At 38.7% G+C, this 23,338-nt stretch overlaps 1 protein-coding gene across 3 annotated transcripts; it reads left to right on the forward strand.

Annotated features, from left to right (window-relative positions):
* The first annotated feature begins 13 nt into the window (after nt 1-13).
* Nucleotides 14-23,338, forward strand: RMI1 (RecQ mediated genome instability 1). 3 transcript variants are annotated; one of them, XM_063593992.1, is made up of 5 exons: nt 14-148; nt 7,634-7,709; nt 14,334-14,431; nt 18,979-19,067; nt 20,219-23,338. In XM_063593992.1, exon 5 carries the CDS (start codon nt 20,255-20,257, stop codon nt 22,130-22,132), a length of 1,878 nt encoding a protein of 625 aa, XP_063450062.1. In that variant the 5' UTR covers nt 14-148; nt 7,634-7,709; nt 14,334-14,431; nt 18,979-19,067; nt 20,219-20,254; the 3' UTR covers nt 22,133-23,338. The 3 variants fall into 3 exon arrangements, with proteins under 3 accessions (XP_063450062.1, XP_034823389.1, XP_008959614.1); XM_034967498.3 differs by lacking the exon at nt 14,334-14,431; XM_008961366.5 differs by lacking the exons at nt 7,634-7,709; nt 14,334-14,431.

Raw genomic sequence — 23,338 nt, forward strand, 5'->3', positions numbered from 1 at the left:
TTTTGGGGTTGGAGGAGGGGCGCGAGCGCGCGGCAAATCGGGCGGGAAGAGGCAAAAAGGGATCTGGGAGCACGCCGCGGCGGTTCCTGTCCTTACAGTTGCGCTGCCCAGGGACCGATGTTGCGCGAGGAAAATGCGGGACGCCCAGGTCGGTGCTCGGCCCAGACTTATGCCCTTGTTTTCACAGCCCACACTCGTGCCCGAAGCCCCTTACCCCGCCCCGGGCTGTGGTCTGTGGGCTGCGGGACGAGCTGCGGCGCGGTAAGTGTGGGCCGTCTGCGTCCGCTGGGCCGGGCCCACGCTTCGGAAATCCGCTGTTTGTAATGGTCCGGGGCGCCCGTCAGTCAAGGCCGGGCCCGGGGGCGCAGCTGGCGGTTCTCGGCCTGCCTTGCGCCGGGGCGGGAGCCGGGGAAACGCGGGGCGAGCCTGGGAGTACTGGAGAACTTCTCGCCGAGAGGGCACAGGCGGTTTCACAGGGCTCTCGGTTCTGAGACTTTCCTCTTGGGTAATGGGACCTGAGATGGAAGTATTTTGTAGTGTCGTCGCTATAGTTTATTCCGATAAAATTTTTAGGCAATATATATTGCCCTTGTCTCCTAAAATGAATGCGTATCGCTGAATACGTTGCAGACCTCCACGTTCCATTCAAAGCGCCTGCCTTGTGGCAGTGATGAAAACAGACAAAAACCCTTGCCCTCAAACGTGCTCCTGTTCTAGCGGGTTCAGCGCACACTTGCATTGTATTCGGTTCCTTACTTCTAAGGCTCCTGTGCCAAGCTTTCATGACTTCCTTTGTTAAGGCACATAAGGTCACTTTCAATCGGTGACAGCCCTGGGAAATCTCCAGCCCTGGTAGTACCCGCTTTCCACATCCTTACTCGTCAACCTTCCAGCCTCCGCCCACAATCCCAAACTCATTTTGAAGCATAAAGATGTCATAATCTGCACATAAAGCGAAATCCAGCATTGGCCGAATACATGCATATATTTTAGTGTTGATGAATTTGTGCTGATTCATTCCTGTTATAATGTTTCCTTCTTGGGTAATTTGCAAAACATATATACCAGCATTCTTTTAAATGGCCATGATTGCATCCACCCAGCATCTTTTACTTGACTGATTAGAGGAAAACTCTTGTTAGGGCGCACTGAGGATTTCATGACAAACACCAGTATTTACATTCTGGGAGGATACGTTAACACATGCTGTTAGAACATAATGTCCGGGATTGTGGAGTTTATAAAAGTTCTCTTTAAGTGATAATATAATTTTTTAAATGGTCCCCACCATGAAGAGTGTATAGTCTTGTTGGGTAGGTAAAACTTAACTCGCATTTCAGTTCTAAAACACAAAGTTCAGAATTTTATTAAATATTCAAAACTGATGAGTTTATGTAGGGGCTTAGGATACTTGGATTATAGAGATTTAATCCGCCAGTTAGTATTTGCAACATTTAATTGAGTTTGTCATTTAAAACCTGAGACATGTCACTGACACTAATATGCACAAATAGCGGTACGGTAATGATGACGCTCTGCTTTCTTTCAAGTTAGTATTTATGTTGCAGTCATCATTTTCTTGATAAGGAATGATGAGTGGGAATCACAAGTAAGCAGCCCTATATAAGAACCTCTTCCGGCCGGGCACGGTGGCTCACGCCTGTAATCCCAGCACTTTGGGAGGCCGAGGCGGGCGGACCACAAGGTCAGGAGATCGAGACCATCCTGGCTAACATTGTGAAACCCCGTCTCTACTAAAAAGACACACACACAAAAAATTAGCCGGGTGTGGTTGCAGGAGCCTGTAGTCCCAGCTACTCAGGAGGCCGAGGCAGGAGAATGGCGTGAACCCGGAAGGCTGAGCTTGCAGTGAGCCGAGATCGCGCCACTGCACTCCAGCCTGGGCGACAGAGCGAGACCCTGTCTCAAAAAAAAAAAAAAAAAAAAAAAAAGAGCCTCTTCCTCCCAGTTTCATTGTCCAGACTGGACCCCGACTGGTGTAAATTATTCATCCCCTCTAGATGCCATTGTGGGATGGTTGCTATTTTTCCCCCATTTGATTTCTTCTTTACGTCTTTTTAATTTTTAGGTTTGCTCTTTAAATAACAGGAAAGTCTTTTTTCTCCATCCTTTTATTCTCTGTTTGAAATTAAGACTTTTCAACCCAATAATTTTATACCTGTGTTCATTCAAGAACTTAACAATACATTCATTGACTCCAGTCTTGTGTAATTGGTACAATGGTGTAATGGTGTAGTGATCACTTTGGACTCAGTGCATTTAGACCCAATATTACTTAGATGGGGGATTTACTTTAGATGGGCTAATATAATTGAGAATGTACACTATCCAGCTGCATTATTGTTTAAAATAGTATTTATAACTACTATTTCCTGAGTTCCCCACTGTGTGCTAAACGTTGTGCTGGCAGTTTAATACTTTTTAGAGTTCTTTGAGCAAGTTGTTAGTTATCTTTGTTTTGTGAACGAATGAACTAGCACTAAGAAAAGCTAAGGAACATATCCAAGGTCACATAGCAAAATGGGGTTCCAGATTCTCTTTCTGTCTTTTCCTTACTTTAGGTTATGGAGGATCCACAAAAATCTCCTCTGATTACTTCTTCTAATTTCAGTCATATACGGTATAAATTTTTCCTCCCTAATTTTCGGAGTATCTTCTCAAAAATTCCAGGATTACCTTGAACTCATCCTCAATGAATTAAAATGTAGACTTACCTTTATTGTTTAGATGAAGATAATGGAAATGTGGAGTAGATTTAAATATTCGTTAGTGCTTTTAAGTCTCAGCTATTGTCAGAATGACACACGTAAGGTCCAAAAGGATGACACTCCTGCCTCGCTTTTTATTAAAAAAAAATTGGAATATATGAGGCTGACTGAAAATTAATCTGTAAATCAAATATGCCTAGACCTTCGTGGTAGGTGATAAAATTTTCCCACTTTATTTTCTTTTGTTCAGTTCCTGGCAGTTCAGATCTAGAATGCAGATTAGTGTGGTCAGCCAAGTTTATCATTCATACAATGCTAATCAGCTTTCTTAAAAATGTTTTTTCCTGATTATAAAATTAATGGGGATTAAGCTGTATGTAATTTTATATGTGTTCTTTTTCCCAACAAAATGTGAATGTATTTCTTTGTCATTAAATAATTCTTAAAAATGGTTTCTTTAAAGATTTCATAGCTTTTCATTTCATGGTGGTAGTGCTATGTATTTAACTTTTTTTCCCATTTTGAACATTTTGTTTTTTTCAAAATATAAAAACTCAATGGTAAACTCTCTGCCACATAAATCTTTGTCTTTATTTATTTTGTTACTTATTGATGCATAAAAGATGTACATAGTTTTGGGGTATATGTGATAATTTAATATATTCACTTAATTTGTAAAGATCAAATCACAGTACCGGGGATATTATCTCCTTAAATATATGGCTTTTTTTTGTCCTTATTTATGACTATGTCCTTAATTCTGGAAAGTAAAAGAAGTGGATAATATGGTATGAACATACCTTTTTTTTTTTTTTTTTTGAGACTGAGTTTCGTTCTTGTTGCCTATGCTGGAGTGCAGTGGCGCAATCTCGGCTCACTGCAACCTCTGCTTCCTGGGTTCAAACGATTCTCCTGCCTCAGCCTCCCGAGTAGCTGGGATTACAGGCATGTGCTACCAAGCTCGGCTAATTTTTTTGTATTTTTAGTAGAGATGGGGTTTCTCCATGTTGGTCAGGCTGGTCTGGATCTCCTGACCTCAGGTGATCCACCCGCCTTGGCCTACCAAAGTGCTGGGATTACCAGTTTTGAACATCTTTTTTTCTTTTGAGACAAAGTTTCGTTCTTGTTGCCCAGGCTGTAGTGCAATGGCACAATCTCGGCTCACTGCAACCTCTGCCTCCTTGGTTCAAACGATTCTTCTGTCTCAGCCTCCCTAGTAGCTGGGATTACAGGCATGCGCCACCAGGCTCAGCTAATTTTTTTGTATTTTTAGTAGAGACGGGCTTCTCCATGTTGGTCAGGCTGGTCTTGAACTCCTGACCTCAGGTGATCCACCTGCCTCAGCCTCCCAAATTGCTGGAATTACAGGTGTGAGCCACCGCACCCAGCCCGAACATATCTTAATGTATAATTTAAAAGACAGTTTTCCAAATTTATTATTATTTTCTTGGACAGTGGAGTTCTTTAGGATCAGGAGCTGTTCTTTGCACATGGGAATTTGTGCTGCCCTTGCTAACCTCTGCCTCTGAGCTGCTTCTACCTGCTTGTGACTATGGTTACCCAATTTCCTAAGCAAAGAAGGGATGAAAACCTTAGGAATTATCTGAAGGACTAGATGCCATTAATATAATTTACCAAATTATTAAAGGTCTCAATTATTAATATCCAGTCTAAACTTTATAATATAGATCTTACATAATATTTTTCCATTTGATTAAACATTTTAATAAGCTTCTCTTTCTAATCTGTAGGAAAAATAACCTATTACACATCATCTTTTTATTATAATTAAGACATGCAGTTGTAGGAATTATATCCGTATCCTAGATCAATCCTACTTTCTACTTTATTGTTAAGTGATGAAATCTGTGTAACAGATGTATGTTAGCAGTTATTTTATTTCCCCTAAAGTTCTTGACTTTTTGGTAAAATATTTGAGAATAGTTGTATTGGAATGCTTGTACAGTGTTAAGTATCTGATCACATTTGCTTGTGTTTTACAGGTGTCTTGGTTATCTTTTGGGTGTTTAGTCAATGGAATTTTTTTCTTTGCCCAGTTATGATAACATTACTGTAAATTTATAGTATGTCAGCTTCAGAAGTTGAGGGTGGTTCTTAGAGTTATTAATTAGGACTGACACATTTAATGGAACAGTTTAGTTGTTGGGGTTCACTGAGCAGTGTTTTTCAGAATTCATCCCAACTCTTGGCTGAAAGGAGTTTTGCCACTTGCGGTGTTCAGTAGCACATACGGCCGGGCGCGGTGGCTCACGCCTGTAATCCCAGCACTTTGGGAGGCCGAGGCGGGTGGATCACGAGGTCAGGAGATCGAGACCATCCTGGCTAACACGGGGAAACCCGTCTCTACTAAAAATACAAAAAAATTAGCCGGGCGTGGTGGCAGGAGCCTGTAGTCCCAGCTACTTGGGAGGCTGAGGCAGGAGAGTGGCAGGAGCCTGTAGTCCCAGCTACTTGGGAGGCTGAGGCAGGAGAATGGCAGGAACCCGGCAGGCTGAGTTTGCAGTGAGGCGAGATTGCACCACTGCACTCCAGCCTGGGCGACAGAGCAAGACTCCAAAAAAAACCACCAAAACAATAGCATATACCAGGAAGAGCAAGTTTGGAATTAAAAAAAAATTAAAAAATAAACTGATACATAAGCCTTAGAATATCAGTTTGTAATATTCAAAAAATGTAAAAATTATTTTATGTGCTATGTTAGTAGAGTTATAGCAAAAGGAAAAGTAGTACTTAACCGCAGCACTATGTCGAAGCTATCACAAAGATAAATATAGTAGGTGTAGGTGATATTTTTAAGTTTTTCTTTCATTTGATTTTGTAAATGAAACAATTTAGAATGCATTAGATGGGCTTGTTATTTACGTGAGATCTGAGAATTCTGTTCATTATAGTAGCAGCAAACCACTCTTATAGAATGGCCGTTTATATGTGGATTTTATACGTAAGTGGGTTTTATAGATGAATTAAGGGACTGGTTTTACTTCCTCTTTCCACTTAAGTTGACAGAAAAAGGTAAAAGAATGGAGATTAGCAGAATTTATGTTCTAGTTCTGGGTCTGCTGTTGGGTATGATATGTATGCCTTAATCTTCATGCCTCAGTTTCATCATTGTCAAAAATAGATGAGAATACTCTTTCTATCAAAAAATTACTGCTTTGAGGTTTAGATAACATTGTAGATGTAGAAGTACATTTTTAATTGATATCTTTAAAAAAATTTTAAGTCTTACAAAATAGGTTTTAATTTATTTTCAGCAAAGTCTTCATTTCTCTGTTTATACATCTGTACCTGCTGGGAAATATAGGATTAATATCTCTGAAATTCATTCTTGTTTATTTTCTGTCCAGCCTTGACCTTTTCAGTTCATAACCAATCAGTCTTTCTTCTTTTCTTACTGATTCATTTCTTTTGAAGTTTCAAAGTCAACTGAAAGTACACTTTGTCCTCATTTCAGTTTACTTAATCTAATGTCTGTCATCACATTTTTACAACACCTTTGAAAATTATACTAGGTCCATTTGCCAGCACTGTGTTATTTAAATTTTACTGGAGGAAATAGGAACCTTATTGAATTGGTGCAACTAAGAGCCATGGCTGGGTTCCTTCCCTCCCCTCCCCTCCCCTTCCCTTCCCTTTCCGATGGAGTCTCACTCTGTCACCCATGCTGGAGTGCAGTGGGAAACTCTTGGCTCACTGCAACCTCTGCCTCCTGGATTCAAGCGATTTTCTGCCTCAGCCTCCTGAGTAGCTGGAATTACAAGCACGTGCCACCACGCCCAGCTAATTTTTGTATGTTTAGTAGAGATGGGGTTTCACCATGTTGACTCACTCTCCTGACCTCAGATGATCCACCCGCCTCGGCCTCCCAAAGTGCTAGGGTTACAGGCGTGAGCCACCGCGTCCGGCTTGCCTTCTTATTGTTTCTATTTTTATCACTTTTCTGCTCCTTTTGTACCTTCTTTTAGATTGTTTTCTTTATATTTTCCTCAGCTAGTTTGAAAGTTAGTTGTTACATTTCTATTCTTTTGGTGTTTACCTTCAGTTTTTTAATTGGAGTATAATTTACCTTCAGTAAAATTCATATTTTTTGGAGTATAGTTCTGAGTTTTGATAAACAGATAACAGTCATGTAACCACCAACCACCACCATCGTCATGTTATAGAACAATTCCATCACCCCAAAAATTTTCTTTTGCCCCTTGTAGTCAACCTCTTTCCACATTTCCAGCCTTTGGCAACCACTGAACTGTTTTCTGTTTGTATAGTGTTGCATTTTTCCAGAATGTCATATAAATGGAATTATTCCTTTACTTACCATACTGAATTTGACATTCATGCATGTTATTCCTTGTGTCCATAATTTATTTTTATTATTAAATAGTATTCCATTGTATGGATATTATCACAGTTTGTTTATCCGTTGACCAAATGAAGGACATGTGGGTGGGTTTTTTTTTTGAGACAGAGTCTCAGTCTGTCACTCAGGCTGGAGTGCAGTAGTGCAAACACGGCTCACTGCAGCCTCAACCTCCTGGGCTCAAGTGATCCTCCTACCTCTGCCTCCTGGGTAGGTAGGACTACAGGCATGTGCCACCACACTCAGTTTTTTAATTTTTTGTAACAGATAGAGAGATAGAGATATTGCCCAGGCTGGTTTTGAACTCCTGGCCTCAAGTGACCCTCCCACCTCAGTTTCCCCAAGTGCTGGGATTACAGGTGTGTGCCACCACACCTGGCCACATACAGGATTTTAATGGATGTCAAAATTATTTACTCTCTTGAGTAAATACCTTGCAGTTGCATTGCTGGGTTGTATGGTAAGTGTATGTTTTGATTTCTAAGAAAATGCTAAACTGTTTTCCTTTTGTTTTGTTTTGAAACAGGGTCTTGCTCTATCGCCCAAGCTGGAGAGCAGAGGCATGATCACATCTCACTGCAGCCTTGTCCTCCTAGGCTCAGGTGATCCTCCTCCCTCAGGCTTCTGAGTAGCTGGGACTACAGGCATGCACCACAATGTCTAGCTAATTTTTGCATTTTTGGTAGAGACAGAGTTTTGCTGTGTTGCTCAGGCAGGTATTGAACTCTCAGGCTCGAACAATCTGCCCTCCTCAGCCTCTCAAAGTGCTGGGATTACAGGCATGAGCCACTGCACCTTGCCCAACTGTTTTCCTTTGTAGAAACCTGCCAAATTCTTTTCCACGGTGGCTGTGCCATTTTGCATTCTCACTAGCAATGAGAATTCTAGTACTTGGTATTGTCAGTTATTTTTTATTTTATATGTGTAGTGATATCACCTTTGATTTTAATTTTGCATTTCCCTGATGTCTAATAATATTGAACTGTTTTCCTGTGTTTATTTGCCATCTGCATATTTTCTTTGGTGAAGTTTCCATATCGTTTTTCTTTTAGCCTTCTGTTTGTTTTTTTGTTGAGACAGGGTCTTGCTCTGTTACCCAGGCTGAATGCAGTGGTGTGACCTTGGCTTACTGCAGCCTTGACCTCCCAGGCTCAAGTGATCCTCCCATCTCAACCTCCTGAGTAGTTGAGACCACAGGCACATGCCACCATGCCCACCTAATTTTGTTTATATTTTTGTAGAGACAAGATCTCAGTATGTTGTCCAGGCTGGTCTTTAATTCCTGGGCTCAAGTGATCCTCCTGCCTTGGTCTCCCAAAGTGCCAGGCTTATAGGTGTGAGCCACTATGCCTGGACTGAAGTATCCTTTCAAATCTCTTTCTTATTTTGTGGATTAAATACTTAAATGTAAGACCTGAAACTGTGAAACTACTAGGCAAAAACATTGTGGAAATGCTTCAGGACATTGTTCTGGGCAAAGATTTTTTTGAGGTAAAAACTTAAAAGCACAGGCAATAAAAGCAAAAATAGATGGTATTATATTAAGCTAAAAAGCTTCTGTACAGCAAAGGAAATAACCAACAGAGTAAAGAGACAACTTATTGAATCAGAGAAAACATTTGCAAAATATCCATCTGACGAGGGATTAATAACAAGAATATATAAGGAGCTGAAACAATGGCAAAAAGCCAAATAATCTGATTTTTAAAATGGGCAAATGATCTGAATAGACATTTCACAAAAGAAGATGTACAGGTGGCCAACAGGTACATGAAAAAATATTCGACATCGTGAATCAGGGAAATGCAAATCAAAACCACAATGAGATATCGTCTCACCCCAGCTAAAATGGCTATCAAAAAGACAAAAAAAAAAAAAACCAAAAATAAAAAAGATTCTTGTGAGGATAAAGAGAAAGGGGAATGGTAGGACAGTTTTATTGGGAATATAAATTAGTGTAGCCTCTGTAAAAAACAGTATGGAGGTTCCTCAAAAAAATAAAAATAGATCTGCCGTATGATCCAGCAATTTCACCACAAAGTATAAACTAAAAGAAAGGAAATCAATGTATTGAAGAGATATCTGCATTCCAGTGTTTATTACAGTACTATTTACAGTTTCCAAGATATGGAAAAACCTGAATCCATCAGCAGACGAATGGATAAAGAAAATGTGGTATATATACACGGAATATTATTCAGCCATAAAAAAGAATGATATCCTGTCATTTGCAGCAACATGGATGTAACTGGAGAACATTATGTTCAGTGAAATAAGCCAAGCACGGACATGTTGCATGTTCTCACTCGTGGGATTTTTAAAAAGTTGATCTCGGGAAGGTAGAGAGTAGAACAATGGTTACCAGAGGCTGGGAAGGGTAGGGGGGCAAAGGGTAGGAAGACAGATTGGTCAATGGGTGTAAAAATACAGTTAGAGGCCGGGCGCAGTGGCTCATGCCTGTAATCCCAGCATGGGAGGCTGAGGTGGGCGGATCACGAGGTCAGGAGTTCGAGACCAGCCTGGCCAACATAGTGAAACCCTGTCTCTACTAAAAATACAAAAATTAGCCATGCGTGGTGGTACGTGACTAGTCCCAGCTACTTGGGAGGTTGAGGCAGGAGAATCGCTTGAAGTCAGGAGGCGGAGGTTGCCGTGAGCCGAGATAGCGCCGCTGCACTCCAGCCTGGGCGACAGAGCTAGAATGCTGTCTTAAAAAAAAAAAATACAATTGGAATAAGTTCTAGTGTTTGATAGCACTGCATTGTGGCTATAGTTAACAATAATTTATTATTTCAAAATAGAAGAGAAGGTTTGGAATGTTCTCTACAGAAAGAAATGATAAATGTGTGAAGTGATAGATATCCTAATTACCCTGATTTGATCATTACACACTGTATGTATGTATCGGAATATCACGTGTACTCCATATATATGTAGGTTATTATGTATCAATAAAAAGTATTTTGCTCATTTTAATATTTGTTTTCTTTCTTTCTTTTTATTTATTTATTTTTTTTTTGAGACGGAGTTTTGCTCTTGTTGCCCAGGCTGGAGTGCAATGGTACGATCTTGGCTCACCACAACCCCCGCCTCCTGGGTTCAAGAAATTATCTTGCCTCAGCCTCCAGAGTAGCTGGGATTACAGGCGTGTCCCACCATGCCCAACTGATTTTGTATTTTTAGTAGAGACGGGGTTTCTCCACGTTGGTCAGGCTGGTCTCGAACTCCCGACCTCAGGTGATCCACCCGCCTCAGCCTCCCAAAGTGCTGGGAATATAGGCCTGAGCTACTGCGCCTGGACGATATTTGTTTTCTTACTGAATTTTAAAAATTCTTTGGATATTCAGGATATTTCTCTTGTCAATTAGATGTTTCTTTTAGACTAGTATGCATGTGTGTGTGTCTTGTCTTTTTATATTCCTAACAGTGTCTTTCATAGAACAGACGTTTTAAATTTCTTTCTTTTATGCATCATGGATCATGCTTTTGATGTCATTTTTCTTTTTTTTTTTTAACTAATATTTTTTAGAGACAGGTTCTCACTTTGTGTCCAGGGTAGGGTGCAGTGGCACAAACATGGCTGACTATAGCCTCAACCTCCTGGGCTCAAGGAATCCTCCCATTTTAGCCTCCCAAGTTGCTGGGACTACAAATGTATGCCACCATACCCCAGTTTGTTTTAAAAATTTTTTGTAGAAATGGGGTCTTGCTATGTTGCCCAGGTTGCTCCTGAACTTCTGTCCTCAAGTGATGCTCCCACCTTGGCCTCCCAAAGTGCTAGGATTATAGGCATGAGCCACCACGTCCAGCCTGGTGTCATTTTTCTAGGAAAACTTCTAGGAAACCAAGGTCACAAAGATTTTTTCTGCAAACTTTTCTTATACATATTTTGTAGTTTTTTGGCTCTGTGATCCATTTTGAGGTAATTTTTATTTGTTGAATTACTTCTACAACTTTGTGGAAAATCAATTGATCATATATATGTGTGTCTATTTGTAGACTGTCCTTTCTTCCTATTTTCCAGTATGTTAATCCTTTTGTCAGCATCTCACTGTTGATTATTGTAGCTTTATATGAAGTGTCGATGTTAGATAGTGTGAATCCTCCAACTTTGTTTTTCTTTTTCAAAATTGTCTTGGCAATTCTAGTTCCTTTGCCTTTCCATATAAATTTTAGAATCAGTTTGTTATTTTTTATAAAAAGATTGCTGGGGATTTGAATGGAATTGCATTGAATCTATAGATGAATTTGGGGAGAACTAAAACCTTAACCAGGTAAACTCTTCTAATCCATGAACACATCCATATCTCTCCATTTGCTTAGGTTGTTTTTAATTTCTTTAATCTGTAATTTATAGTTTTCAGCATAGTGTTTGCCTTTTAGGTGCTATTATAAAATACACTGTTTTGTCCGTTGCTTGTGCAGTTGGCAACCTTATTTGAAAGTTTAAAGACACCTCATTTAATATATATCATTGAATCATTAACATTGAACTTACACAGCCAACAGTGCTGTAATTCATGCCTGCATAAGCTTATCTAAAATACATATTTTCTCCACAAGACAGATCACAGCTTTCTTGTGCTTAGGTACACTAGGTAGCACTTGAGCACTGTGCCAGGGAACCATTTTAAACATCAAAACTACTGGAAAAAAAAAAAAAAGCATAAAAACATGGCACTAAGTAGAGCACTAAAAGGAGACTTGTTTATTGTATGAGACCTGAACCAAAAAGGCACAGTATCACTTTGACCTCAGCTGGGAATGTGCATGTTGGGTGACTCAGGTTTTTCACTGCTCTGCACATGTTCATGAATGACCACGAGAGTGCAGTAAATATTGATTTTGGGATTACAAATAAATTTTAGTGAGTAGGCAAATAAGGAATCTGTGAATGAAGATCAATTATATAAAAGTAAAATTGACTTTTGTGCTATATATTGGCCTTATATCTTGCTAACTCAGGTGATAGAGCTTTTTTGTAGATTCTTTGGCATTTTCTTCATCAATATTCATGTCATTGGCAAATAGGGGTACTTTTATTATTCCTTTTTTCTCTCTTCCATCTTTTTCTCTTTTTAAAATTGTAGTGAAAAGCACATCAAATAAGTTTACCTACTGGTCTGATTGCAGTGATGTTTACAACTAATTGATCACAACCAATTATAGATTTCTTTATTCCTTCTCCATTTCCAGTGCTTTACTTGAGTAGCCTAAAAAAAAAAAATTACACTCTTAACAAATTTTGAATACAATTTATGGCATTGTTAATTATGTGCATACTGTTGTGCAACAGTTATCTATAACTTTTTCATCTTGCATTACTGAAACTACCCATTTCTCCCTCCCCACAACACTTGACAAACACCATTCTACTTTCCATTTCTATGTGCTTGATTATATTAGGTACCTCATGTAAGTGGAATCATGCAGTATTTGTCCTTTCGTGATTGGCTTATTTTACTTTGCATAATGTCCTCAAGGTTAATTTATGTTGTGGCATATAATAGGATTTACTTCTTTTATAATACTGAACATTCCATGGTATGTATATGTTATGTTTTGTGTATCCTTCTATCAGTGGACATTTCGGTTGTTTCTATATCGTTAATGTGAGCAATGCTGCAACAAACGTGGATTGTGAGATATCTCTTCAAGATCCTGTTTTCAGTTCATTTGGATATACACCTAGAAGTGGGATAATGTGGTAGTTCTAGTTTTAATTTTTTGAGGACGCTCTATACTGTTTTCCATAGTAGCTTCACCATTTTATAATAATATTAACAGTGCACAGGGGTTTCAATTTTCCCACATCCTCTCCAATACTTGTTATTTTCTGGTTTTTTGATATTGGCAATTCTAACAGGTATGAGGATGAGATCTCATTGTGGTTTTGATTTGTATTTCTTTTATGATTAGTGATGTTGAGCATCTTTTCATATGCTTGTTGACCATTGTATATCTTTTTATTATTATTATTATTTTTTTTAAGATAGAGTCTTGCTTTGTCGCCCAGACTGGAGTGCAGTCGCACACTTACGGCTTGCTGCAGCCTTGACTTCAAGCAGTCCTCTCACCTCAGCCTCATGAGTAGCTGGGACTACAGGCGTGCGCCACCATGCCCGGCTAATTTTTGTATTTTTTTTGTAGAGATGGGGTTTCGCCATGTTGTTCAGGCTGGTCTTGAACTCTTGGGCTCAAGTGATCCACCTGCCTCCACCTCCCAAAGTGCTGGGATTACAAGTGTGAGCCACTGTTATCAGCTCATTGTATATCTTTGGAGAAATGTCTATTTAAGCTCTTTGCCCATTTTCAAATTGGATTATTTTTTGTTGTTAATTATCAAGTTGAGAAGTTCTTTACATATTCTGGGTAATAACACCTTATCTGATATGTGGTTTGCAAATATTTTCTCCCATTCCATAAATTGTCTTTTTACTCTGTTGATTGTGTCCTTTGGTGCACAGAAGTTTTTCAGTTTGATGTAGTCCCATTTGTCTATTTTTGCTTTTGTTACCTGTACTTTTGGTGTCATATCCAAGAAATCATAGCCCATTTCAATGTCATGAAGCTTTTTCCCTATGTTTACTTCTAGGAATTTTATAGTTTCAGGTGCTACCTTTAGACCTGTAATCCATTTTGAGTTAATTTTTGTATATGGTGTGAGATAACGTCCATCTTTAATCTTTTACATGGACATGTCCAGTTTTCTCAACACCATTTGCTGAAGAGAGTATCGTTTTTCCATTGTGGAGTCTTGGCACCATTGTCAAAGGTTGACCAGATACTTCCTGGGATCAAGTGATCCTCCCACCTCAGCCTCCCAAGTAGCTGGGACCACCAGAAGGTGACACCACACCTGGCTGATTTTTGTATGTTTTGTAGAGATGGGGTTTTGTCATGTTGCCCAAGCTGGTCTTGAACTCCTGAGCTCAAGCGTTCTGCCCATCTCGGCCTCCCAAGTGTTGTGATTACAGACATGAACCACCATGTCTAGCTCCCACATTTTTGTTATCTTATATTTTACATCCAGCTTGTTAGGTCTTCTGATACTTTTCTTTATCCTTAATGTTTTGTATTTTGCCATGTTACTGTGTATAAGTGTAGATTTAAAAAATACTGATTAGCAGTAGAGAGTTTTTTCAACCTAGAAAATAATATCTTGGAAAAATTTCAACCATTATTTATTTATTTATTTTGAGATGAAGTCTCACTCTATCACCCAGGCTGGAGTGCAGTGGCGAGATCTCGGCTCACCACAACCTCCGCCTCCCAGATTCAAGCCATTCTCCTGCCTAAGCCTCCCGAGTAGCTGGGATTACAGGTGCGTGCAACCATGCCCAGCTGATTTTTGTATTTCGAGTAGAGATGGGGTTTCACCATTGTTGGCCAGGGTGGTCTTGAACTCCTGACCTCATGATCCACCTGCCTTGGCCTCCCAAAATGCTGGCATTACAGGCATGAGCCACTGCCCCTGGCCTCAACCATTACTTTTTAAAAAACATTTCCTTCACCTCTTCTATTTTTTCTTTCTGAAATTGCAATTATTTCACTGTTGGTACTATGTTCCCTACTTCTTAGTTCTTTTTTCCTCATTGTGTAATATCTTTTTTTTTTTTTTTTTTTTTAATTGAGACAAGTGTCTCACTCTGTTGCGCAGGCTAGAGTGCAATAGCACGATCTCAGATCACTGCAACCTCCGCCTCCCGGCTTCAAGCAATTCTTCTGTCTCAGCCTCCCAAGTAGCTGGGACTACAGGCACATGCCACCACGCCCGGCTAATTTTTGTATTTTTGGTAGAGACGGGGTTTCACCATATTGATCAGGCTGTTCTTGAACTCCTGACCTCAGGTGATCCACCCACCTCGGCCTCCCAGAGTGCTGGGATTACAGGCGTGAGCCACTGCGCCCAGCGTGTAATATCTTAATCTTTCTTTATACTGTGTTCTAGGTAATTTCTAATGCGTAAGTTATCTCCTCATTTGTTGTTAGCTGGATGTTTATCCCATCTATTGATTTTAATTTTAGAGACCATTTTCTGTTTCCAAGATTTACAGTAGATTCTTTTTATAAATGCCCGTGATCATTTAATTATCTTCTATTCTTCTTTTAGGATGTTAGTCCCACTTAAGTATATTTAGTATGCTCAAAGAGATAAAAAAAAAATTAAGATTTTTCATTTAAAAAACTGTCTTCAGGTGTAAATTCTATTTGCTCTGTCTGCTGATTGGTAGTAATTTTCCTAAAGTATATTATAATTTTGGCTTGCAGGCTCACGTTGGATTGTTTTTTCCTGTGTGTGTTTTACCCTTTTTGTGTGGCTTTAGAGTTTACTCCACCTGTCCCTCTGGCTGACATAGCTCTAGGTCAGCTGTTTCATTAGGAATTTGGGTTTTTACTTAGTGAATAGCCCAGTTCTGGACCACACTACATGTGTTATATGTGTTATGCAGGCCCATTGTCTATTCTCAGGGTAACTCTGTTCCCGCCACATGTAGGTGTTGGGTGGAACTTTTTTTGGCCCAGTTCCAGCAAGGAGTCTGTTTCTGGTCTTCTGTCCCATCCATGGCATGCTGGATTTCTGGAGCTTTGTATCTTTAGCTACACTGTTTTTAGCTAAGTGCCCTTTTCCTGGGGGCTGCACGGCTTTAGTGCCCACTTAACCACTCTTAAGTTCGTCATCTGTTCCTGACCCACGAAGATCTTACTCTTGTTATTGAGTGTAGCTAAATATTTAAATTTTTGTCTAGTTTCTTGTATATCCATCTAGAGGTACTTTATGTTTATTAAGTAATAATGTGCTTATTTTCCTTTGTTTTGTATACAAAAGTTAGCATACTATATATCCTATTATATTAGTTCGTTCTTGTTCTGCTGTAAAGAAATACCTGAGACTGGGTAATTTATAAAGAAAAGAGGTTTAAATTGGCTTATGGTTCTGCAGGCTGTACAGGAACAGGCTGGGGAGGCCTCAGGAAACTTAAAATCATGGTGAAAGTGAAGGCAAAGCAGGTGCATCTTATGTGGCCAGAGCAGGGGGAAGGCAGAGAGGGAGAAGGTGCCACACACTTTTTTTTTAAATCAGGCATTTATAAACAAAGCATACATTAATTACATAAAAATAGTTTTTGAATAACAGAGTAAACATCATATTGTCATTAGCAACAACATAGGACATGGGGCGGGATGCAGGGCTCTGGGTGGTTTTAAAGATAGAGGTGGATTCCCCCCCCTTTTTTTTTTGGCAGGGCTCTGGGTGGTTTTAAAGGTAGAAGTGAGTCCAACACCTCCTTTTTTTTTTTTTTTTTTTTGAGATAGAGTTTCGCTCTTGTTGCCCAGGCTGGAGTGCAATGGCGCAACCTCAGCTCACCACAACCTCTGCCTCCCAAGTTCAGGCAATTCTCCTGCCTCAGCCTCCTGAGTAGCTGGGATTACAGGCATGCGCCACCACGCCCAGCTAATTTTGTATTTTTAGTAGAGATGGGGTTTCTCCATGTTGGTCAGGCTGGTCTCGAACTCTCGACCTCAGGTGATCCTTCCACCTTGGCCTCCCAAAGTGCTGGGATTACAGGTACGAGCTACTGTGCCTGGCCCTTTTTTTCCCTTAATTGAAAAAAAAAAAGAAAGAAATTATTTGTTACTCCTGACTCAAAGCAAGAACAAATGCCTCCCTGGACCCTGGTGGGCTGTGTAACAGGGCGGGTCAGAGAGGAGTGAGGAGGGCTCCGCACCCACTGGGAGGAGGGTGTCACATGGAAAACTGGCATAGGGGCTTCTTCTCCTCGTCTGTGCCACACACATTTTTAAACAACCAGATCTCAGGAGCACTTACTATCATGAGAGCAGCACGGAGGGGGAAATCCATCACCATGATTCAGTCACCTCCTACCAGGTCTTACCTCCAACACTGGGGATTTGGGTGGGGCCACAGACCCAAACCATATCACCTATACTTTGCTTTTCTTAATAAGATAGGGAGTATTTTTTTTTTTTCTGAGAGACAGGGTCTTGCTCTGTCGCCCAGGTGGAGTACAGTGGTGCAGTCATAGCTCACGGTAGCTTCGACCTCTGGGCTCAAGCAATCCTCCCACCTCAGTCTCCCTAGTAGCTGGGACTACGGGCATGCACCACCATGCTCAGGCTAATTAAAAAAAAAAATTTAAAGATGGGATCTTGCTTTGTTGCCCAGGCTGGTCTGGAACTCCTGGGCTCAAGTGATCCTCCCACCTTGGCCTCCCAGAGTGCTGGGTTTACAGGCGTGAGCTACCACGCCCAGCCAAGATAGGAAGTATTTCCATTTGGTAAATCAGAGAGCTGGCGTGGAGATTTGGTTTCTTTGTTAAAGAGACCTGCTCATTTGACCTGCATAGTTTATCTTCACAACAAGTAAAGACTTTTTGTACTTTTGAATTTTTACATTGTTTTTTACATATAGTTTTAAAAATGTTTATACTCTCATTTTCTTTAATATAAAGATTAATCAGTTCTATAATTATGACCTTAACTTCCCCGTGTCCTTTAAATTCTAATCATCCATTAAATTAAATTAATAATGTACCCACTGTTTATAGGTTCCTGAGAACTATATGCTTCTATGTCTTCTTTTATGGGACATTTAAAAATTTTTAATGGTAGCAAGCACTTACATACATTTACTATGTGCTAGGACAGAAGTACAGAACAAAAGAGGAGAAATTGTTTAGAGGCAGTGATAAGGAATCCATGTCACTGAGAAATATGAAAAGATGTTCAACTGCTAGCATTAGAATCAGCAATAAACTGAAGTTTTAGTTCCTTCCATTTCTCAGGCATGTGCTGCATTTCTTTCAGCTGTTTTTGGGGATGCAATGTAAAATAGTTTTGTTATAGCAGTAGCTTAAGGTGAGCTGTATTAGCATTTTCAGGGTTTAAACCCCTAAAATCTCAGGTAGGTATATATTATTTTCTTGAGAACCTACAAAAAAGTCTCATTTCAGTAATTTCAGAGCAGTGTAGAACTTATCCAGTGTAGGAATTGGTCATTCAGTCTAAAATAATGGCTGGGCGCGATTGCTCACACCTGTAATCCCAGGACTTTGGGAGGCTGAGGTGGGCAGATCACTTGAGGTCAGGAATTTGAGACCAGCCTGGCCAACATGGCAAAACCCTGTCTCTACTAAAAATACAAAAAGTAGCCAGGTGTGGTGGCACACACCTGTAGTCCCAGCTACTGGGGATGCTGAGGCAGGAGAATCGATTGAACCTGGGAGGCAGAGGTTGCAGTGAGCTGAGATTGCGCCACTGCAGTCCACCCTGGGCGACAGAGCAAGACTCTGTCTCAAAAAAGTAAAATAAAATAGAATAAAATAGAATAGAATAAAATAAAATAAATAAAATAAGTATAGTTTTTGAGTGGCTGCTTTTTGCCAGTTGCTGTAGTAGGCACTGTAAGTCTAATAATAGTATACATTTACTGAGTTCTCGCTGTGTGCCAGGTGCTGCTTTTTTCATATTAATCTAATCTTCATAACAAGCCTGAGGAAAATCCTGTTATTCTTGTTTTACAAATCAGATAAGGATAAGTAGGATATCATGAAGTTGAGTAACTTGTTTAGAGTCAGAGTTTATAAGTAAGAGTTTATAAGTCTAGCACCAGAGATGTACTCTTAACATCAAATACTATACCTCCTATCTTCTTTAATTTTCACAGTAAGCCTATGAGGTAAGTATATAGAAAAGGAAACAGGCTTAGAGAGAATGTGTAACTTTCTCATGGTCGCTTGTTTCTGATCCCCATGAACCATACCATCAAACTCTTGCACTTAAGAAAATAGTCCAGTCTTTCTACAGCTTCATCTTATAACTCTTACTGCTTTTTGTCTTATCTCCCAGGGCCATTTCTGAGCAGTGGAGGTTTCAAGTAATCCACTAACAACCAGTTCCAAATTCTGTCATCAAATCCTGTGCTGCTGTTCCTCGTGGTAAGTTTTCTTATGGACATAGTAAAACTTTAATATATTCTACTTCATAAATATCTTCATCTGTAGAAGGAACAAAGTATACTTTTGTGAACACATGATTCATTGGGCTTTACTGTTTTCTACTGCTTTATCATACTGAGAAAATCAGAAGTTAAATATTTATATATTTGCCTGGCCAGACTTTTGAAAATATTTAGCCCAACAAATAAGATGCTTTACATCTATCAGCTCAGAGTCTGCTGTTATTTGTTATAATTTTATCTTTAGACCACATATTCAAGTACTAAATGGACAGACACAGTGGTATGTTTTAATAGAGTTAAATTAGAACTATTGCACATACATAAAGAACATTAGTGAACATTGTTTCTTAACTAAATTTTAAATGATTAGAATGTGATTATTAGATCAGTTATAATATATTATACAGTAGTCTCCCTTTCTCTGTGGTTTTGCTTTCTGTGGTTTCAGTTATCTGCAGTCAACCAAGGTCTGAAAATATTTAGCAGAAAATTCCAGAAATAATTCATAAGTTTTAAATTTAGTGCTGTTCCGAATAGTGTGATGAAATCATACCCTGGACTTGAATCATCCCTTTGTCCAGCATATCTATGCTGTTTATGCTACCCACCCTTTAGTCACTTAGTAGCTGGTTGGTTATCGGATTTAAAAAAATAGTATATATTAAGTTTGATAATATTTAGAGTTTCAGACATCCACTGGGGGCATTGGAGCATATTCCCCATAGATAAGGGAGGCTACTGTAACTACTGTTTACTGAATATCCTTTATAGGTCTGACATTATGCTTTACAAATATAATTCATGTGATCCTGTTAACAATCCTATAAGATAGATGGTAGTGTTGACGTTTTATAGATGAAAAAACTGGTTATAGAAGTTGAGAATTTTATATTAGGTCACATAGCTTGTAACTTGACAGAGCCAGCTTTCAAACCTAGGTATAGCTGTCTCAAACCTTTTGATTTTCTCATTATACCATCTGATTATGTGTAGTGTTTCAATTTCGACCATGTAAGATGCTGAAGAGTGAAAAATCTAAAGGGTGTGCCTGTCTGTGCATTGTAGAGAATTACAGAAGCTGTATTCAAATATACTGAATTATCTAATTTTTTTGTTTTTTGTTTTCAGGTAATAGATGCATATTATTTCTTTTATTTAAAAGAAATGAATGTGACTAGTATTGCATTAAGAGCTGAAACTTGGCTTTTAGCTACATGGCATGTTAAAGTACCTCCGATGTGGCTGGAAGCTTGTATTAACTGGATTCAAGAAGAAAATAATAATGTTAACTTGAGTCAGGCCCAAATGAATAAACAAGTGTTTGAGCAGTGGCTCCTTACTGATCTGAGGGATTTGGAGCATCCTCTTTTACCCGATGGCATTTTAGAAATTCCAAAAGGAGAATTAAATGGATTTTATGCTCTGCAGATTAATTCCTTGGTTGATGTAAGTCAGCCTGCATACTCCCAGATACAGAAGTTGAGAGGAAAGAATACAACAAATGATCTAGTTACAGCTGAAGCACAAGTAACCCCAAAACCTTGGGAAGCAAAGCCTTCACGAATGTTGATGCTGCAGCTAACTGATGGAATCGTACAAATACAGGGAATGGAATATCAGCCTATTCCAATTCTTCATAGTGATCTTCCTCCAGGTACAAAAATTTTGATTTATGGAAATATATCTTTCCGTCTTGGTGTTCTCTTATTGAAACCAGAAAATGTGAAAGTGTTAGGAGGTGAAGTAGATGCTCTTTTAGAAGAATATGCCCAAGAAAAAGTACTTGCAAGATTAATAGGGGAACCTGATCTTGTAGTTTCAGTCATACCAAACAATTCTAACGAAAACATTCCCAGAGTTACAGATGTTCTAGATCCTGCATTAGGTCCTTCTGATGAAGAACTCTTGGCAAGTCTTGATGAAAATGATGAGCTTACAGCAAATAATGACACTTCCTCAGAACGATGTTTCACCACAGGTAGTTCCTCAAATACCATTCCCACAAGACAGTCAAGTTTTGAGCCAGAATTTGTTATTTCTCCAAGACCAAAAGAGGAACCATCAAACCTATCTATGCATGTAATGGATGGAGAATTAGATGACTTTTCACTGGAGGAGGCCTTGCTTTTAGAAGAAACTGTCCAGAAAGAACAGATGGAAACTAAGGAATTGCAACCATTGACTTTTAACAGAAATGCCGATCGAAGTATAGAGAGATTTTCACATAATCCTAATACTACGAATAACTTTTCTTTGACTTGCAAAAATGGAAACAATAATTGGAGTGAAAAAAATGTATCTGAACAAATGACTAATGAAGACAAATCATTTGGTTATCCATCTGTTAGAGACCAAAACAGGAGTATTTTTTCAGTTCATTGTAATGTACCCTTAGCCCATGATTTTACAAATAAAGAAAAGAACTTAGAGACAGATAATAAAATAAAACAAACCAGCAGTTCAGATGGGCATTCCTTAAATAATAAAATATTAAATAGAGAGGTGGTCAACTATGTACAGAAAAGGAGTTCACAAATTTCTAATGAAAATGATTGTAATTTACAGAGTTGTTCTTTAAGATCATCAGAGAATAGCATTAATCTTTCTATTGCCATGGATTTGTATTCTCCACCCTTTGTCTATTTGTCTGTTCTAATGGCCAGCAAACCAAAGGAAGTTACAACAGTGAAAGTGAAAGCATTTATTGTAACCTTAACTGGAAATCTCTCAGGTTCTGGTGGTATTTGGAGTATAACTGCAAAGGTGTCTGATGGTACTGCATATCTAGATGTAGACTTTGTGGATGAAATACTTACTAGCTTGATAGGGTTCTCAGTACCAGAAATGAAACAGTCAAAAAAGGATCCTCTTCAATACCAAAAGTTCCTGGAAGGGTTGCAGAAATGTCAAAGAGATCTAATAGATTTGTGCTGTCTAATGACTATTTCATTTAATCCTTCCTTGTCTAAAGCAATGGTACTGGCGTTACAAGATGTTAATATGGAACACCTTGAGAATCTAAAGAAGCGGTTAAATAAATAATTAAACTAAAATAGTATTAGGAACAATTAAAAACAACAAGGAAATATTTAGAATTTGTTCACAATTTTACTTATGATACTTTGTGTAAAAAGGAAAAATGAAATTTCATAGCTTATTTCAGTTTAATTTTAAAGTGTTTAATCATGTTTGTTATATGTGGAGCTTTTGAAAATAAGTTAATCTTTTTTTTTTTTTTTTAATGTCAGGGTATTGCTCTGTTGCCCAGGCTAGAGTGCAGTGGCATGATCATAGGTTATTGCATCAACCTCTTGAGCTCAAGCGATCCTCCTGCCTTAGCCTCTTGAGTTGCTGGGACTATAGGCATGTACCACCATGCCCAGCTAATTTATTATTACTACTATTGTTTTGTAGGGACAGAGTTTTGCTATGTTGCCCAGATTGGTCTCAAACTCCTGGCCTCTCACTCCTGCCGTCATGGCCTCCAAAGTTTAATTTTTTTAAAAGTAACTGTTAGATGGAGGAATATGGTGACCCACTATTGTTGAGAAATTTGTTTTCCACTTGTCACGTCACATAAGATGATTGCTAAAATATTGTACTGGTGTTCGGTGGTGAGTCATATTTTTGAAAGTTAATAATTATAAATAGGTAATTTCCTTCTAATATGTTGGTACTGTCTATGGCCATACCACCCTGAACATGCCTGAGCTTGTCATAATATGTTGAGTACCCAAAAGATTTGTTTATATTGTTAATCTTAGGGAAAAAAAATTAAAATCCAGTAGATCAGAACATCAGGCTTTCAGATACAAATTGATTTACTGGTTTTTATTTTGCTGATTATAATATTTGGTATATTTAAGGTAATCTAGTTAACTAGATGCTATTTCATAGATTATATTGAATGATTTAAAACTATTTTCAAGGATAGTTTATTTTAAATGGCATATTGAAAACATCATTATTAAGATCCAGTAGGTAGGACATTTATTGGATTAAAATGAAGCATTTATCTATGTCTTTAGGTGTCATTGTTCCCTTTCTGAATTAGCTGTACATATAAGCCTTCCTTTGGTTTTAAGTACTGATTTTTTTTTAAAAAAAGAGGGACTGTTTACAATTCTTCCACTGTGCTGTTATAAAGTTGTATTTGAAAGGTAATGTTGTTTTTATTAATCTTTTGTCTTAAAATAATTTAAAGTGCTTTGAATTTTAAAACATTAAACAAATCCTTAAATAACAAAA

The sequence above is a fragment of the Pan paniscus genome, chromosome 11 (genome assembly GCF_029289425.2).
Source record: "Pan paniscus chromosome 11, NHGRI_mPanPan1-v2.0_pri, whole genome shotgun sequence".
Classification (NCBI taxonomy): domain Eukaryota; kingdom Metazoa; phylum Chordata; class Mammalia; order Primates; family Hominidae; genus Pan; species Pan paniscus.